The sequence below is a fragment of the Typha angustifolia genome, chromosome 15 (genome assembly GCF_048772165.1).
Source record: "Typha angustifolia cultivar Huaian chromosome 15, ASM4877216v1, whole genome shotgun sequence".
Classification (NCBI taxonomy): Eukaryota; Viridiplantae; Streptophyta; class Magnoliopsida; order Poales; family Typhaceae; genus Typha; species Typha angustifolia.
In genome coordinates, this window is record NC_133253.1 from 15,567,532 (window position 1) to 15,587,330 (window position 19,799).

Below are 19,799 nucleotides of genomic sequence, written 5' to 3' on the forward strand. Positions count from 1 at the left end.
TGTTAAAAGGAATTTTACCCATATTCTTGGCGGGTTCGGATCCTTCACGACATCACGATCCGCTATTATTATTATTATTATTATTATTATTATTATTATTATTATTATTATTACTCTAAATAAGTTTAATTTTTGTTTGTTTTGAAAGGAGAGAAAGGTTCTGAGAATTTATGAATAAGTCTCTACATTTAGCATTTAGATCAGGATGAGGTGATGATCCCATCATGGGATTATTGAGAAGGGGAAATTTGCACAAATTACACTCTTAAGATTAAGTCTTAAACTCAATTAGTTAGTCTATTTTTTTAGTCTTGAATTTTTTAAGAGTAAACTTAGCTACTGAGTCAGATTAAGGACCCATTTAATTTGCCTCTAATAAAAAGATAAAGTAATACTTTTACCATTAAGTCACAATGAACAGTGTCTTTCTTTGTATAAATATGAAAAAGAAAATTACACTTTGATCCTGCTCACATAAGGGTTAAATACTTAAGTTCAAAGTACAGAAGATTTCATACAATTTAAAACCACATAATAGTAACAGTGCAATTATCCCTAAAACAATGTTGAACTAATCTGGCATCTTTAATTCCTATCACATAAATAAGGCAAAAACTAAATCAAACATTAAAACTCAAATTGCTAAGGGGAAAGAGCCATCCACTCCATTTATCCAAATCCATCAACCCCCAAGCTACTGCATTAACTTCAACGAAACCAATTGCATCAATTAACTACAATACCTTTTTGGAATTTCTATAGATTTGAATGATCACAGCTTCAATTACATAATTTTTTTTTCAACTTCCGACATGGCTATATTATCTTAAGGTTACCCAACTGAACCATGTTTTACAACTTACTCTGATGATCAATCATCACCAAACTTACCACAGGTTGAACCATATTTAGCTGTTTCCCAGCAACTGATTACTTTATTACATGTGTGGCATGTCAAAGAGAATTCAGTATAACCAATCCAAAGAGAAAGAGGAACCAGCATTCCTAGTTCCCAAAGATAAATGATGTGAAATGCCTTAACAGACTACTGATTAATCTGCCCTTGTAAGTTTACCATAATGAACATGTATGTAGCTGGCAATGATGAATCCAACAACAGAAAAAATTTCATTTAGGGAAATGGTTGCTCCTCTATCACCCCAGGACCAAAGTATCATCTCTATTGCAGAGCCAATGGAGCTTCTGAATTTTGAACTTTCCACCATGAATCCATGAGTAATGTATGTGCTTCACATGAAGTCATCTTCCAATTCTTGCAGGGACTTACTCGTAGATGCAATTTGTTTGTTGGAGGTCATCTTCTCCGAGACCATCAGACCCTTGTAGCTCCTAATCTCTGTCTGCCTCTCTTTCTCAAGCCTCTCCATTTCTTCTCTCCGTTTCTGCCAAGGAAAAGCTCTCTTCAATCTTGTTCATACTTCAAAATCTACTTATCTTGTTCATACTTCATTATTGTTCAAGGACTTACTTTATCTTTCAACTGGAGCTTTCTTTCTGCCCTTTCAGCTGCATTGACAGCTTCTCGCTCAGCTGCAAGTAGGAACCGGCGATCATGGTTGCAATCAAAGCAAGTGACCAAGCTTTAGAACTATATAGTTAACATATCGACATCATAGTTCAAGAAAAAGAGATCAAGTTCCGCATAAAGCCACGAGAAAATGATTATCTGGTGAAAAAGACAAACAAGAAAGAGAAACTAAATATCCTGATCCCATTCTATGATCTTGTCGGTTTGCTTCTGACAAAGAAATCTTTGTATCACAAATAGAGTCATTGCAATGAGATCAAGTCCAACGATTGCTAGTATCCAATCATTTAAAAAGATCATAGATCAACAACTGAAATTTGCATATAACCCACTCTTTAAGTCAATGATATTGAATGAGCATAAATGATTTAATTCAAGTACGATATAAATACTTCTATGGCTGGGTGCCTTACAAAAGAAAGAGATCTATACCTTAAGGCCCTATAAAAATATTAATATCATATTTGCATCAGTAGCTGATTCTTTAGGGCACAGATGCAACTAGTATGGTCATTCTGCACTAACACTCGCAGCTAGTACCTTGGTTCTGTCTAGCACAAGGAAAAGATGTATGATGCCATGCCAAGGTAAAGAAGAAGAAACGGTTGGAGACTAGAATTGTAGCAAGATTTTAATTAAATGTACATGAGATAGTAAAACCAATTTTAATCAAATCTGCATGAGATAGTAAAACTACCAAAAATCCATTGAATAAACAGCTCAAGCTTCATATCTTGGAGCATGGTAAGGTTGACTAGTATTTAACTTTACGGTGATCTAAAGGATTTCTCTATAATCTCTATCTACAATCTACTAAATTATGAAATAATTTTATGTAACAACTTATATGCTGAGGTTCAAGCACTCATCTTTTAACATCAAGATTAGAACAAAAAACAACTATAAGTTCAATCAAGAGAGGCTCCTATGTCTTCAATCAAGAGAGGCTCCACAATCTCATTTAGCAACCAATCATGCAAACAATTCCTGCTATTAAGTGATATAGTTGGCCTGGGCAAATAGAATAATTGGTACGGTAACAGCAACAACTTAGGAGAAACTTAATAGCTTTTTAGACTTGGTGAAGACAAATAGCATGCAGAATTTCCAGAGAATGGTCACATAAATTACAGAAATTAACCTCTCAAGTCAGGCTTCCGCTCCACCTTTGTCTTGTTCAACCGGTTAACAATCTCGTTTACTCGTTTTTCTACCCTTACAGTACGGACCTGTAAACAATTAAGCCAATTAACCACTTTGATAACAAGATAGAAGAATTAGAAATGATACTTATCATATTAATTCATCTACCAGAAAGTGAGATCAAAAGGTGAGAGTGTATAAGATGAAGTCATAAAATCACATTTGTGCCACCAAGCCTACACTAATCTATTTAAACATAGTACTTTGAGGACAACTTCTGAACAATAATGACTACAAAACACAAATTAAGAAATTTTAAAATGTTCAATTACAGTGAACAGAGCAAGTTTAAGTGCACAGCCACTCTCAAGCAGCAAGAGGTAATATTATTCACTAAAGCACTTGTAATGATACAAAAGTGAATGCGTTTGGACACATACAAATTGGTAAACATATACATCAAGATTATTCACCAACTTAGGATTGTGAAAAGTGAAACCAACTCAACCAACTTCCATTGAAGGAATCTTGTTACAAACTTGTATGCATTTCATAAAGACAAATTGGCAGACATACAGGTAAACGTTACTCACCAACTTAGCATTGTGAAAACCAACTTGACCAACTTCCATTGCAGGAGTCTTCTTCAAATTATACCAGGGAGTGTAAACAACATCCACATTGTTCACCTTATTGCCTGAAACAAGATATTTGTGACAGAAGGAACAACTAGCCTCAATTTACTTGCAAGCACAAACAGGTTAAGGATAGTGGATGAAGTACACAATAAACAAGCAGTAGAAGAAAAAAGCAACCAATTTTGTACAACGGATTATCATAAGATGTGTATAGAGGATTTTCTCAAAGAAATTAATTGACATATAATTAGTAGGCATTATGATGGTAAGAGGAGACAAATAATGCAAATCACCTTGGATAGAATTGGCTTTGACAAGTTGAGCACAATCTTCCAACAAACCTTCACTTATGTCATCGATTGTTTGACCTTTGTTTAATCTTACATAAACATGTGCTGAGGACATCTTATCAACATGAAACCTGCAATGATTATCAAGCAAGTATATCAGCAGATTTTGACAAATGATATGCATAGTCTAAAATCTTAAAGAATAGTACGAGATCCCTGGACACCAAAGAAACTTTGACGCATTTACCCATGACATCAATTTAAAATGAAAACCCACCATATGATACCTCAACTACTGTACCTGCATACACTTATAAAAGAAGGCAATAGAAATTCTACCATAAGTGAGAACCAACAGTTTAAATGGTCTGCTGATAAGGTAGTTATGGTCTTATGGATAATGAATATAGCAAGCAATCAAGAAGCAGACTTATAGTAACTCATGATTCTGAGTCTACAAAGGTGAAAATGTGGAATAGCAAAGCAATGTGATTTTTGTCATCCCTGTTGTTGTCTTCTGGACGAGCCTATAGGAGCCAGCCCAAGGTAACATGCATACATGAACCTTATTTAAAAGTTGACAATGTACTTGAGCACGCTTATACATCAACAAACATCCTGTCCACAAACATTTGTTAAAAAGTTGGCCATATACTTGTGCACACTTACACATTCACCAACTTTCTGCCCAAAAACATTTGCGAATATGAGTGGGGGCATGTAAAGACAATTTTTCAAATGTGTTTTTGTGCATATGTGTACATACAAAACACTAGACATACAGAGGTTATCAAATAGCCTGACATGAACCTGCCCAAATTGAATCAAGCTAAGCCCAGGGTGTGCCCAACTTGGGCCCAACCTAGCCCTATCCCGATATAGTGATGGGTGATATGGGCCAAGCCTTTGCCCACCTGGCCTAAAAGCTCGGCCTATTTAATATGCACACAATCAGGCCTATCTAGCCAGCTCGTGGCCCAAGCCCAGTACCCCCAATAAATAATTTCTTCCCCCAAAATACTCACCATACCACCGGACTAGCAAAGATGCCTAGCCCAAGCGTGTTGCCTGGCCTAAGCCCATTGCCTTTGAATGGACAATTGGCCCATTACGCCCAGCCAAAATCTAGCCCAAGCCCAATATGTCACAAGCTAGAGGGTGCTAACCATGGATCCAAGTTTTGGTCAATCCCAAGTCAGATCGAGATCAGCCATAGTCGATCCTGATCCATGGCTAGACATAGCGACTAGTTTCCGCTTGGTATCGACCGATCTTGCCCAATACGAATATTTTTTTATTGATACCGGTCGGATCCGACCCGTATCAATTAATTGTTCTCCAATTATCCTCTTTTTCTTCTCTCTCTCTAGTTCTCTATTTCTCTCTCTCTCTTCGACATCCCACCTTTCTTTCTCTCTCTACTCTCTCTCTAACTCCAGCAAGCCCCTCTCTCTCTCCCTCTTTTTCTTTCCTCTGCTCTCTTTCTCTCTTTTTTTTTCTCTTCGTTGTCTCTATAATAAAGGGTGAAATAGAGACACGAGAGAGTAGTGAGTGAGAGAGAGAGAGGGGAAAAAAGAAGGGAGAGAGAAGAAATAAAAAAAGGTAAGAAATTTCTTTTTGCCCTGGCAGTAAGAAAGAGGGGGATAAAGAGTGGGAGAGAGAAAGAGAGGGGGAAACAAAAGGAAGAGAGAAGAAATGAAAAACAAATCAGAAAAAAATACTAATTATTGGTTAGTTTATACATTCAAAGTAAATTAATATATTTTTTAGTTTTTAGGCTTCATATACGAGTAATTATTATTTTCTTATTTTTTTTTTAATTTTTAACAAATTTTTCTATATTTTTAAATAATATTCAAAATTTTACGTAATTAATAAATAGTCCAATCCAATTCGAGCGGCCAATACGTATTATTTTTCTGGACGGCCGATCCCTGATCTTGATACCGATTTTTGAAACCTTAGCGTTAACGGGCTGAAATATTTCAATTAGACCAATTGACTCGTGTGCAGGCTAGAGAAAAGAGTTCGGCCCTAAAAACCTACCTGGCCCGAACCCAAAGCCCATCCGATGACCACCTCTACACATATATATGATGTCAATGTATAATACTTACCAAATAGAAGAAATTGTAAGTAATTTCCCCCCTTTGATATAAGGAGTTTAAAAATAAAAGTACATTTTGAATATGAGTAAAACATAATCTATCAAGGTCTTGTTTGGTTGATTGGAATAAAGGGGGCTATCCGGGACATTGGCATAAGTGACTAATGTTGATCCAAATCTAATCGGGTCATATCGGAGGACATTGAGCTCAATAGATCAAGTCTATTTATTTTATTTGCTTGCATGGCTTAGTTAGAGTATTAGTAAGTTTAGCCATTTACTTATTTACATGCGCAAGTTTTCTTATTGGTTGAGTAAGAGTCCTAGTAGGCTAAAATTTGTTTAATTAGCTAAGTCCAATTAAGTTAAGTTTACATTAGAGCTGGACTAGTCTTTATAAATATGTGGAGAGAAGCCCTTTTGAGGATTATTCAAGTATTGAATTATTTCCCTAAGACCTAACTCTCTCTCTCTATGTCTCTTTTATGGTTCATCCTAGCTGACCCCACCTTAGTGTTTCGGTCACCTCCCTCCTTCAAGGCTTCAATCACCGTTCTCCCTAATCCCTTAGGTTAGACATATTCTGCTATTCTTTCCTTCTATTACTCGATTGACTCTGCTACCAACCAACACCATCACCATCTCACTGACACCATCACCACCACCTCAGCGCAAGTCACCACACCACCTAAGCAAAAGTCATCACCACCACCTAAATGCAATTCACTACCATTCAACCAAGCTCTCCATTCTTGGCTTCCATCCTTCCACCAGCACCACCTCACACTAGAAATCCCCTGACTCTCAACGCCTCAACTCGGCCCTAGCCGAAGCCCTATATTAGCCCCCAAGCCATCACTCCATCTCTTAACCACAACCATTACCCAACCACGTCAATCAGCCCAGTCTAGGGCTTTCATGTGTTCAGTATACTTTTACTCAAATTAAACTCAATCCAAACCCTAGCACATCTCTAGCTAAGGCTCTAACCCACTTTCACATCAAATTTCAACCTCAGACTCAATCTATAAGATCCCAAACAATCCTAAAGCCCTAGTTGAACCCAATGGGCCCACGCCAGTTTATTGAGTTTAGGGCTTTCACCCATATGACCTATCTTCTTGCAAAATCCTCAATCCCTCTCCATAGCCACCTCTCATTAGGACCTAGACCCATTCCCTAGCTAAGTTTCAAGCCTAAATTAGAAGTAAAGGATACGAGACACCCAAAAGCCCTAACTAGCGAGATCTTGTCCAGCCAGCTAGACTCGGGTGCTTAACACCAAGGTCGACTTTCCTTCCTTATTTTGGCCCACTCTTAACCTAGTTCAGAGGGCCTAAACTATGACAAGGTCTAAGAAGTGAAAGTAGTCAATGTCAAAAAGGCAACAGAATATTCTCTGTGAATAGGATGAGTACAAAGAAGTGAAAGACAAATTGCCACTGCCAAGGTCTGGTAAGTGAAGGTAGTCGATATCAAGGAGGTGAATAAATGAATATGGCTACAATTGCTGCTCTGATTTGAATAGAGTCAAAAGGCTGAAAATGGTGGGTACCTACAAAATAGATAGTTATCAAGGAATTCAATGAGTTTCGGAACTTGGAAGACTAGAGGACAAGTAATTCTAGCATATCATGATTCAGGATTATATATCATATGTAGGCCTATTTCAGGTTGTAACGCAATAAGTGAGTAGAAATAGTGGAGAGATGAAACCTGCAATGTCCCAGCATTCCTCCAGGAATTTTCAAAAGTTTTCTTGGATATAGAAAGAAACAACAAGTGGGATAATCAAGCTTGATAGTGTTTGTGATGGTTACCAGCATCTGCTAGCACCAGGAATCAACAACAGGGTTCCAGCATGTCATTCATAGTTCTTGGTGGATACTGTTATGCAAGTTGGATTCAATGGATGGTATTGCTATAAAGAGAAAAGAATAATACTGGAGCAATGTAAAGACTGAATAGATGACTGTTATGATATTATATAAGAAAGTGGCCCTTAAGTTTTCTGTTAAGAAGAATTGACTATCTTAATCCTATGAAAAAAAAAAGAATGAATTAGACTCTTTTGTAAAGGTCAGTGTATCATCAAGGGATTATACTGCATATCTTCCAGTCTGCTGAGAATTTGAAAATAGAGGTCCATCTGGATTTTCAAAATAAAGCTTCAACAGTTGGAAGTAGGGGAACAAAAAACATCATGAATGTATGAAACTATTAGTTAAAACCTCACACTAAAAGGACCTGACACACAGCATGAAGAAGGCACACCCTAACAAAAACTTCTGTAACCTCCAAAACTGACCGTTAACATCATTGCAGTCCTTAGTTGGAAAAGGAAAGAAATAAAATACAATCTTGAAGGTGGGAATCATATATCAGAAATCTCCTATCTTACAAACATCTAATTATGAAGACATGAAAATCTTTAAGGTCAAAACCTAAAAATATTATTTTAATGAAAATTTACGACTAGCGATCACTCAATTATAATAATAAGAAGTCAGACAAGACACAGTATCCTAATATTTCGGCATTTCGGAACTTTATCTTCATTAACTGGCACCAAATAGTTGGGACAAAAGGTTTTTTAATTTTAATATGAGAGTTGCAAGAATTTGACAATATTTTACAAACTATAGTCAAGCACTCTAGAGTTGACGCCAAATAACTGGGGACTATACAAAATTCACATCCACCTACCAAAATTATTAAACAAGTTGAAAAATCATTTCAGGCATACCGAACAAACCGAAGCTAATAAAGCTATATCAATCTTTATTCACAAAAGCAAGCAATATCAAAAGTTCAGGCGTCATCGCAACTAATAAGGCAGGAGAAACTAAACCAAGCTAAAGATTCCATTAGGACTATACAAAATTCACATCCACCTACCAAAATTATTAAACAAGTTGAAAAATCATTTCAGGCATACCGAACTAACCGAAGCTAATAAAGCTACATCAATCTTTATTCACAAAAGCAAGCAATATCAAAAGTTCAGGCGTCATCGCAACTAATAAGGCAGGAGAAACTAAACCAAACTAAAGATTCCATTAAAACTACCAAGCATCTAACGTGATACTTACTAGGTAGAAGAAGGCAAAAGACATGCAACAAGACAATTTAAACAGAAGGTAAGAAGGTTACCAAATGTCCTCTGGGAATCCATACTTGATGAGCTCCTCGTTCTCGAACTTATCCAATCCCATGAAGATGGCGTAATCGCCGGCCTCCGGGCGAGCCTTGAAGTAGAAAACCATCTCCTCCTCAGCTTTCTGGCCCCGAAATCGGCGGAGAACAAGAAGGACGCTTGAACCACTCGGAGAATTGAATTCGAGCAATAGAGATCGGAAATTAGGGTTCCGGGGCAGGAAAAGAGGGCAGGATTTGGGGATTCCTCCTTCCCTACTTCTCTACGATCAAGAGGTTTCTTTTTTCTATAAATAAATAATTAATGTTAACGTTTTTATTCCGTTCCCTTTTTTTGTATTCCAAGCAACGCTACCCCCTTTCCTGGATTGCATGTGCGTATCACGTGCATACAAACTGTAAAGTATTTTCCTCTTTTTAAATCTGATATTATGAGGGCCAATTTACACCAAAAAAGTCATTCAATTTTTTAATTAGCAGAAATATGCTCCATATTTATTAAATTATAATTTCGAGTATTTTTTACTGATTTACCTCTGATAAATCTCAAAAAGATTATCATGTCCTAAAAATGACACATATCACCTATGTAATTTATATGCATCAACTATACAAAATATACGCCCTAATTTTTCAAAAGATATGTATCGAGATTCAAAAAAAAAAATCACGCATTATTTATGTAATTTATAAGCATCGTATATACAAAACGTACACTCTAAATTCAGAAAAAAAATGTCACGCATCACCTATGTTATATATATATATATATATGCATCGCCTATGTAAAAATGTACGCTATAATTTTCAACGATGTGCAAATTAAAATTTTAAAAGAAATACCACGCATCACTCATGTAATTTGTACACATGACTTATGTAAAATATACGCTCTAATTTTTAATAATATACGTATCGAGATTAAAATGGTAAATAAGTAAAAAGAAAACCTGAATTTGTAATTTGATAAACGGGGAAACCTATATCTGTCAATTAAAAAACTAAAAATCTTTTTGGTGCAAATTACCTATTAGGATGGATACTTCTAAAATTTATTTTTGATAAATAAAAATTAAAATATAGATCATTCAGAAAAAAAAATAATAATAATAATCCTAGAGTTATTGGTGTATATATATATATATATATATATATATATAATATGTCTACAAGCTAGCAAAATGGAACTTGAGGGTATGATCCAAAGAATAAAGAATAAGTTCTGCGTGTGATATCCACGCAACAATAAAAGTTTAGCTAATGGAAGACACGTAAGCCAATTGAACGGCTCAACCTTAGGTTAGGTGGGTATCCAAATAATTTGTGAACCATTCTGGCCCAATCGCTGAACCCAACCCAAACTAATTTTGGGCTGCCGCCCAATCCACCACTTAATGCACTAGGATTAGGCCCAAGTCCGTAGGATTAATACAAGTCATAAGCGCTGGGAAGCTCAGATTAGGATTCATGGCGGGGCGACCGCTAAGAGATATAATTCGGATACGGATCAGATAGCGGTACTAAAATCATATCTATATCTATATTTTTCTTTGGATACGGATTGAGAATTTAATTATCATATCCAGTAAACATAACCATGGATATGAATAAGATGTCAGATATATATCTATTGAATGTATAAGAATTTGTGATATAATTATTTAAATCTACGTGAAATTATAAATATATATAGAAACTATATTAGAGATTCTATAAAGTATAAAAAGTTTTCTCTATCATTATTTTTTAATAGTTTAGACTTAATTATATGCTCGAGTATTGATTTAAATATTATTCTTCAACTTACATCCATATTTGCATAGACTATCGGAGTTCGAATACAAGTTCATATATCAAATATATAAAAAATCTGATACAAATTATGAAACATTTTCAACCAGCCACATATCTCCCATATGAGGTTGCCCTCACATGATTTTGCTTAGAGGCCAAGAGGCTAGCAACATACAAATCGATATCGAATAAAACCAAAATAGCTAAAATAAAATAGGGGCTCACAAGCCACAACAAATCCATCCATAATAAAATAATATAGGTAGAGTTCCTAAATAAAAGTATTCAAAATAAAGATACAGTATAGGCAAAAACATAAACCTCTCATAAAATATTACGATATAAGAAAGTAATAGAAAATAAGCGTAATACACTACTAAGTGAAATTGTTATGAGTTCCCACCTCGATGTAAATTAATTTTCATTGTATGTCAATGAATAAGTCTAACGCTAAGCAAATGGCACCATCACTAATAGGATAACACAAATAATACACCTAATATGAAAAGTGCATAGATATCTAAATAGTTGATCATTAAGATATAAAGGTAAGTCATGCACACACATGTATTTTTAGTACAGCCTAACACATGTTATTTCTATCCACCCCCACCACAACTACTCAATATGCCTAACATTAGGCCCACCGACCATCACTACTACTTGTCTAATATAAATGTTCCCAAGAGAGGGTAGACCATAGCAGTAGAATTATCTACCCATTAATCGGTAAATAGCTGATCAATTATTTGTCATTGCAAACTAATAACCTCAGTCATAGACCCATTAGCATAAGTAAGCATCGTTTCTCGATATTATCCGTCTAAGCCCTTGGCTCAACATCATCTCACCATCTGTATGAAAATCATGGGTAGGCACAGTTTAGAGTGCAAAAGCTTCACGATGCCAATTGCGGCTCGTCGAGGGCTAGAGTGAGGCGCTCGACGATCCAACAAGTGTCAAATAGGGCTTCCACTATTGAGCCACACCTCACTCGAGATGGGGGAAGGGCTCGCACTCCACCGCTGCGAGATGCTCATCGACATTAAGGGTTGTCAGTCTAAGTATCGCTAGTCGACTGAAAAGATCCCACTATTCCATATGAGATGACTTGGCTGCAACACCCCCTTATCGAGGCGACAACACAAAGAATAAGAGAAGAGTGGAAGGAAAACTCAACGAGAGGGCTCGAGGCAATACCAGTGAGGGAAAAAGAGGGAGATGTTGCTTGCTCTAGCCATGCACGAGGGAGATGGGGCCATGGTGAAAAAATTTTATCAAGGAAGAAGAAGGGGAGAAGATAAAACGAGACCAGGGGTCTTGCTAGCCCCCTTTGGCAACCTCCTTGTACGTTGTCAGTGAAAGAGACCATCAAACTTGGCCCCGATAGGTAGAGGTGATCATCAAATAGGTCAGGTCGAGTTTTTTGGGATCGAGCTTAAATATTTATTCAGACCTAATTCACCAATCACTCGAGCCTAGCCTAATTCAGGCTAGGCTAGAATACTCTAGCCCATTGCCGCTCATAGCTCATTAAATATCGGGCTTAGGTTGAGCATAATGGGCCTAACATAACGGGTTAAATTTAAAATATATTACATCTTATCGGGCCAAATATAATGGGCCTTTGTGAAGACATTTAATTTATCTTTCATGGGAACATATGTATATATCGATATCTAGTTTACTAAATATTTGATGTAAGACTAAAAAAATCATGGGAATATATAAAGTATTATGGGTCAAGCCATTGATAGGCATAGTGGGTCAAGCTTTCGAGCCAGGTCGGGCTTTCGAGCTTGGTCGGGCGAGCAAAGGCCCATGCCACTCACTACCATCTTAAGCTTGGATTTGGACAGGTCAGGCCTAATTATCACCTCTATCGATAGGGAATAAAATCCTCTGTTGGGCAAGTGAGGAGGGGGGAAAATGGAGGAGGGTTGGCTCTCAAATTTTTTTCTCCAATGTGTTACAAATTCAGATATCAAGAAAGAAAGAAAAATTTAAATTCACATACAACAAAACTTAGATTCATAATTGGATCATTTTGACTTAATTTGATCCATTTTCATCCCTACAATCGATTAATCATGTCTGGGTATGTTCGAACATACTAACAGATGTGCATCAACACATCGGTAATTTATTCGTTTATATCTAATGATCTTAACCGAGTCCGTTCTAAATTCAGTTTTAGCAAATTGAGACTATCGATGTTCTTCTTGTTCTTTGTTTCCCACTAGATAATTTAATCCAGATTTGATGTATAATTGCAGTTATAATTTAATCCAATCATTTGACGAATCTATTCCTCAATGATCTTCCAATTAAGTCATATATCTTAGCCCATATAAACTATGGAAAAAAAGAAGAAGAAGAAAATTATAGTTCATGCAATGACATTGACATAGAAGTTGCCATGTCCCTTTCAGTACCTTATTCCTGGCTGTAGGTTATATGTCACAATTTAACTACGTTATTTAATTCTGCCTGTTTGTGTGGCCAAAAGAGTAAGCTGCATGATCAAAGAAAACTATGACAGTGAACCAACCAAGCTTTCTAGACCATTGACAAAATATTGTGGTTGTGAGGTCCTTCTCAAGCTTTTATGTTCATTTGTTAGCACAAGAATTTGCTTTCAGTTCATAGATCATAAGTTTTTTGCAATTAATTTTAAGATTTTTCGCATACCACCGCCACCTTCGATGCAGGCCCGTTGCAAAAATAGTTCGGATATAAAAGATTAAAATCATTATATTTTTAACAGAGTAATTGATGAATTAAAATGATGTCAAAGTAGGAAATTTTTGAGTTCGAATCTAGCAAAGCAGAGAAAGAAGTCAACCAAAGCATGTATAGAAAACCTAAATTTACTTCAATCACTATAGTTTTAATTATATAGATTAGATTATAATTGTTATCTTATTAATATATTTAACTTAATTAAAATCTAATATAAAGATCCTCACAGAGACAAAATTATAAAGAATTAAATAAGTTTTCTAACACATCAAAAATAATCCCGATTAGAGATATTGAACAGATGTATCTTTTGTCATATATTTGTTATATAAAATTTGATCAATCGGTGGGATGGTCAAATATAATAAAAAGAATAACGATTTTAATCGATACATTTATAATAGAAAAAATGATAAAAATAAAATTATAAGAGGTAAGGTGAATTTAATTAAGCATAACCACACAGAGGGGTAAACTATAATTCCCCTAAATATTTCTATCATCAATGGTTTTATAGGCATAGTTATAACAAAATTTGATAGCGAATTAATTACCTATTTATCTTACTAATTTAAGAGAAAAAGAAGACCTAGTTTGCCAAAAGAAGAAGAAAATCTAGAAAAACTCTTTGTTGAAACTCATACATCTCAACCCTAAATAAAAGCACGTGTTCTAGAACCATGCACACTTGGAAGTGCAAATGTTCCTTGTGCCAGTGTATTATTGATCAAAACTCACAAGTTAATACAAGACTCACCCACCTTTCTATTCCAAAAGAAAAGAAAAGACAATTAAAAAGGGCAAAAAAAAAAAAACATGCTCAATGCTCATCAATTATTTGGTTAAATCTCTAATAGAGTTTTTGACCAAAATAGCCTCATTTTTTAAACTTTTTACCAAAATAGACTACCCTCAAATTTATTTACCAAACGGAGTCTAATTCACTGTAGTCCTAATAAAAATGTTGAACTGATTAGCGTTTTTATCATCAGATAATTTTTTTCTAAATTTCTAAACAGACTAAGTTAAAGAAATTTATATAACCAGATAAAAATGCTAAATTGATTAGCGTTTTTGTTATGACTACAGTAAATTAGATACTATTTAGAAAATAAATTCGAGGATAGTCTATTTAATTAAAAAAAATTTGGAAGAGGGGTAGTTTGGTCAAAAACTCTCTCTAACATACATCAATCATGATGAGCCAATGATGAGCATTTCACTCTGCACGTGGCCCCAGTTCTGGATTACTTACATTAATCCCCAAAACCAAACCTTTCATTAGATAATTTGACTAAGTTAAGTAGCCACCCCCCATCATTAGTTCATTACTGGTACTCCAATAAAGTATACAGTTAAAATAAAAGAGAGGGGAATAAAGGAAATAAAAGGGTCAGATACTCTGCCGACACTTCCATATCTCAAGCCACTGGAATTCCACAGCCTGGGTCGCGACAAAACTTTGTTCCAAATCGGCTGTTCATTTCCGAACAGCAGACAGAGTTCGTCTGCGCTGTTATGCGCCAGTCACGGGTCCCACCAGAGACGGACAAGAATTCGCTCGTACACTAACAGCAAACAGCGGTCTCCCTCCCTCCCTCTCTCTTCGATCCTTATAGTAGAGGTGTCTCTGGCATTGCGCTCTTCCACTTCCACTGCGGCTCGATTGGGAAACGTTCCCATTCCCTTATTCCGAGGGAGTAAAGCTCGAATCTTTGAGGTAAAATCTCTCTCTTCTCTTTTGTTGCTAAGATCTTAGCATTTAATGCTGTTCTATTGATTTTCGATTGAGAGGAGAGTCGTACAATGGCATAAGCCTCTCGATTCCCAGTCTCCCTAGAGAAATTTCGATCCGATTCCTTACGGTTCTAAGGCTTTCGTGTCTTAATTCGGTGGAACCATCTTGATTAATCTTTTTGTGAAACGTAAATCTGCAAAAAGTTGTGACTTTGACGTGATCCGGATGAATTGTGCGTAATTATAAATTCCTTTCGCTATCTCCTGCTTAAAGTTGGGGTCCCTGAAGGTTTCATCATCGTCTTGCAGCACGATTTGAGGTGAAATCTCGGCCGGCATGATGCACGCGAAGTCCGAGTCCGATGTCACCAGCTTGGCGGAGTCGTCGCCGCCGCGGTCCCCGAAGCGGCCGGTCTATTACGTGCAGAGCCCGTCGCGGGACTCGCAGGACGGCGACAAGTCGTCGACGATGCAGGCGACACCCGTTTACAATAGCCCCATGGAGTCCCCCTCGCATCCCTCCTTCGGGCGCCACTCGAGGACCTCGTCGGCGAGCCGGTTCTCTGGGAACTTGCGGTCCTCGTCGGCCCGGAAGGCGAACCGGAAGCAGGTGAACGACAAAGGATGGCCGGAGTGTAATGTGATCCAGGAGGAGGGTTCTTATGATGATCTTGATCAGGATAGGGGGCTCTCACGGCGGTGCCAGATTGCGTTGGCGTTCCTCAGCTTTGTTATGCTGTTCACTGTCTTCTGTCTCATCATTTGGGGCGCGGCCCGGCCTTACAAGCCGGATATTATTGTCAAGGTATAATCCCAAGTTACAATTGTAGCGATTTACTAATTGGTAATTAAGAAGTTTGAGCAGCACTTCATTAAGATTCATAATTTTTATGTTACTATTGTTCATCATTGGATTAGATGAAAATTTCTCATAGAGATCAAAGTTCTCGCCTGTTTTTCTTGGATAGCTAATAAGCTTTTTATTGACTCCAAATTACTGAGTGAGTTTCTTCTAAAGTGAATGCAAACGGTAGGTTCTTAATTACTAAAGTTCTCTTTCCTTGCTAATTTCTAACCAGTTTTATCCATGTTTATACTCAATTTAAGAAGATCGACCCATGTATGCCTGGAGAATCTTTGATTCTTTTACTGTTCCTTTTTGTTTTAGTGACAACATTCTTGGTTAATTAAGCCTCTGCAATATTTTCTTCCACCTCAAATTGTTACGGTTTTGGGACAAATCTTTTATGTTTAGTCGTGCTAATCTGAGCCGTGTTATAGTTGTATTTGGTAGATGAAATTCCTCTGTATAATTTATTGTATTTCCAAGTAAATACAAGGGGATGTGACTACCAAAAGAGCCTCTTATATTAAGTTTTAGCATAATTACATTATGTCCAACATGCCATTCTCTTGTATTTTAAATTCTTGTACTTGTAGGTAATTCCTTCTAACAAAGCATTCTATTGGCTTAGAGTCTGGCTATGGATGACTTTTATGCTGGAGAGGGAACAGATGCTACTGGAGTCCCAACTAAGATGGTTACAGTGAACTGCTCTCTGAAGATAAATGTGCACAACCCGGCTACGATGTTTGGCATTCATGTTACTTCGAGCCGTATTAGTCTCATGTACTCAGAAATTACTATTGCTACCGGCGAGGTAATTTACTTCTTCATAGTGAATTCTATTTACCTTTACTTCTTTAGTTGAGAATCTATTCAATACCTCAATCTGATTTGCCTCTTCATTCTTTTACCAAGCATAAGAAAGAACAAACTAATAGGAGTGATCAGTTTATGCACTATCACCAAGGTCAGCACTTCCTGAATGGACAAAGTTCATTCTGAAAATTTTGTGACATTATTTTCAGATTAGCTCACCGTTGGACACTAGATGTTGTTTTCAAAACTATCTGCAAAGTTAAATGTGGGATGTGGCTACCCTCTGTCGTCAGTACCTGTGCTTACAATCTGGAAATTATTGCTGCATGTTAAAAATCTGCGAGTTTATCGGCATTTAGTAATTTTTCTATCGTGGACTGAATATTGAAATAAAGGACATGCTATCTGCATCAATAAAACTTCTTTTCTTTGCGCTGATTTTTTTTTCAACTTCTAGTTTAAGTTCTTTTTATCTGGCTTGTTCAGCTAAATCTCTGCAGAGCATAACTGCTAATTGCCTTAGGTGAAAGCTGATTCTAAAGCTTATCCAGCTCTCACTGTATTAGTGTGTTGTGTTCTTTTTTAAGAAGATTGTGCTAATGCATTGTTGTAGTTGCATAACTCCACCTCTTATTTTTCGTCAACTCTGCATCGTTGCATTACTATCAATAATGAATACACAAAATAAAGAGAAAGAAACTCAGACAAACTAATATCTTTCTATTTCTTTTCTCCATCTGATTGTAGTTGACTAAGTACTACCAACCAAGGAAGAGCCGCCGGACTGTCACAGTGGTTTTACATGGCGAAAAGGTTCCTCTTTATGGGGCTGGGGCAGGGTTGGCTCTCTCTAGCACCGGCGGTGCAGTCCCATTGACTCTGGACTTCATGATCGCTTCTCGAGGATACGTTGTTGGGAAGCTCGTGCGGGTGACAAATCGGAAGTACATCTCATGCCCGCTTGTCGTCGATTCCAAGAAGACGAAACCAATCAAGTTCTCCCAGAAGTCATGCACCTACATTTGAGTTTCTGGGGCTACTAATTAGCTTTCCATTTACTTAAAGCTGAGCATGGTTTTTCTTGGTCCTTTCCATAGCATTTGTGGTAGTTATATTTGTTGAACGGAGAAGTTACCTATTTGATCAATTGTTTAATATGTAGCTTGCTGTTAATATCTTCTTTTGTACCCATTACTGTTTGTGAATCATTAGTGTGGCAAAGTACAAGATTCTGGTTCTGTTGGCTGTGGAAATGATACAAGCATTGCATAGCTGCAAGATCTGCAGTTAAGTCTCTGCTTCTACTTGTTTGTGGATTTCTGCAAGGTTTCAGCAAGAGGTCAGTGAAAGCTAATCAATAGCTCCTGAGTCTCACTTGAGAAAGTATCCAATCCAAATCACCTGACAGTATTACAGAGATTTTCTAACTATACTGACCAATTGTAAGATTCGACAAACAGGGAAGAGCATGCAATTGAGATTGATTAATTCATAAAGCGAGAGTAGTAGAGTGAGCTTTAAGTAGTCTAATTTTAGGCATAACCAAATAGATTAGTTGTAATTTACTGTTAATGCAGTGAAATTATTAAGCCCAACGAATTCTCGTTTAGGATTAATCTCCAATAAAGATTGATTACAAGTAATCACATATGAACCTTGGGAGTCCCTGCTTCCGAGCCATCGCCAAGCGCCGCCTCCCAGACCATCTCTTCCACCATCTGCCCCAATCTGAGAAGGCTCCTGCTCGCCAAAATGGCTTGTGGCTCCACGTCCTTCGCCGCCCTCTCGTGGAGGCACCGCGCCGCTCTCGTCGCCGCCGCCTTGAGCGCCTCGGAGCTCGTCAGACCCAAAATGCAATGCCCAACGACCCTAAGTATCGGTTGGAACAACTCCCATGGCAAAGGAATTCTTCCTCCCTTCGAGGCTTTCGCGTCTTGGCCCGCCCAGACCACGCAGAACTCGACGAATTCCAACTTTGATGAGGTGGGCATGTGGGCAATCTTGCCGTAATATAATTCCAACGCCACCCCAACGATTTTGGCTCGTTTGGTGGATCGAACGGTGCCATGGGGCTCAAGAACAGGGGAGAAGATGGCGATGTCTAGGTCCACCGGCTTGTTCTTGGTCGACTTCTTAGCCTCGTGGTAGAGACTTGGGTTGGTGAGACTTGGGAGGATTATGGTGCATGGATTGCCGGCTCGGGCCACAGTCTCGTGCGCGTAGAGGGCTAAGAGCACGGCCTCGAAGCCGGCGACCGGCTCGGGGGAGCCAGCGCGGGAGAAGTAGACGCCGACGAGAGTGGGGATGAACTTTAGGACGACGAGTTGGAGCTCCGGGACGGTGGATTGGAAGGTGTCGTAGAGCCAGCGGCAAAGGTTGTTGCCGCCGGCGCTAGAGCCAGGGGCGCGGAGGCGGAGGGTGATGCCAAGGGCGATGGTCTCGTCATGGAGGAGGGAGGAGGCGGGGTCCTCGGAGAAGGCGAGGGAGTCGGGGAGAGGGCCGAGGACGAGGCCGAGGGCGTGTACGGCGGCCGCGGCGCGGCGGATGGACTGCCAGAAGGAGGTGCACTCCGACGGGCCGGGGGAACTCGACATGGATGCGTGCATGCATGGATGTGCAAGTTTAGACGTGGGGATGGAGAATAAGGAGAAGGGATTGGAGAGAGAGAGAGAGACAGGAGGAATGGACGGAGGACCGATAGTATACTGTGTGCTAACACATAGATCACGCGCATCCTGACAAAATGATCGATTCATTGGCATGCATTCAACTATTCGATCAGATCGATAGCATGATTCAACCAGCACTAAAAGTTAGCCCATCATTGAGTAATCTTATATTTGTTTAAGTTCAAGAGCCCATATGTTATTAGATAATGTGATATGCCCATATAAAACACTTACTTGGGCCTCGTTTACTTTGAATTCAAGAATCTCTAACCAAACATTTTTTATATATCTAACCAAATTTATTTTCTAAA

General features: G+C 37.9%; 3 protein-coding genes across 3 annotated transcripts; 1 reads left to right on the forward strand and 2 right to left on the reverse strand.

Moving 5' to 3' along the window:
* Positions 1-730: 730 nt before the first annotated feature.
* Positions 731-9,180, reverse strand: LOC140779442 (uncharacterized). Its single transcript, XM_073124502.1, has 6 exons — positions 8,881-9,180; positions 3,624-3,751; positions 3,286-3,389; positions 2,691-2,778; positions 1,490-1,551; positions 731-1,403 (listed from the first exon to the last, which is right to left on the reverse strand). Exons 1-6 carry the CDS (start codon positions 8,991-8,993, stop codon positions 1,251-1,253), a joined length of 648 nt encoding a protein of 215 aa, XP_072980603.1. The 5' UTR covers positions 8,994-9,180; the 3' UTR covers positions 731-1,250.
* A 5,799-nt stretch (positions 9,181-14,979) lies between these two features.
* On the forward strand, positions 14,980-18,057 carry LOC140779428 (uncharacterized). The gene is made up of 4 exons (XM_073124489.1): positions 14,980-15,139; positions 15,466-15,961; positions 16,632-16,817; positions 17,567-18,057. Exons 2-4 carry the CDS (start codon positions 15,494-15,496, stop codon positions 17,843-17,845), a joined length of 933 nt encoding a protein of 310 aa, XP_072980590.1. The 5' UTR covers positions 14,980-15,139; positions 15,466-15,493; the 3' UTR covers positions 17,846-18,057.
* Positions 18,058-18,462: 405 nt separating this feature from the next.
* Positions 18,463-19,629, reverse strand: LOC140776998 (uncharacterized). The gene has a single exon (XM_073120898.1). It carries the CDS (start codon positions 19,579-19,581, stop codon positions 18,463-18,465), a length of 1,119 nt encoding a protein of 372 aa, XP_072976999.1. The 5' UTR covers positions 19,582-19,629.
* Positions 19,630-19,799: the final 170 nt, after the last annotated feature.

What these genes read in the sequence shown, in the direction of transcription:
- LOC140776998 (XM_073120898.1), bottom strand. Translation starts at nt 19,581, where the DNA reads ATGCCAATGAATCGATCATTTTGTCAGGATGCGCGTGATCTATGTGTT.
- LOC140779442 (XM_073124502.1), bottom strand. Translation starts at nt 8,993, where the DNA reads ATGGTTTTCTACTTCAAGGCTCGCCCGGAGGCCGGCGATTACGCCATC. An exon ending in GGATTCCCAGAGGACATTTG is followed by an intron (nt 3,752 to 8,880) that starts GTAACCTTCTTA and finishes TAATCATTGCAG; the next exon opens with GTTTCATGTTGATAAGATGT. An exon ending in AGCTCCAGTTGAAAGATAAA is followed by an intron (nt 1,404 to 1,489) that starts GTAAGTCCTTGA and finishes TTTCCTTGGCAG; the next exon opens with AAACGGAGAGAAGAAATGGA.
- LOC140779428 (XM_073124489.1), top strand. Translation starts at nt 15,494, where the DNA reads ATGATGCACGCGAAGTCCGAGTCCGATGTCACCAGCTTGGCGGAGTCG. An exon ending in AGCCGGATATTATTGTCAAG is followed by an intron (nt 15,962 to 16,631) that starts GTATAATCCCAA and finishes CTATTGGCTTAG; the next exon opens with AGTCTGGCTATGGATGACTT. An exon ending in TTACTATTGCTACCGGCGAG is followed by an intron (nt 16,818 to 17,566) that starts GTAATTTACTTC and finishes ATCTGATTGTAG; the next exon opens with TTGACTAAGTACTACCAACC.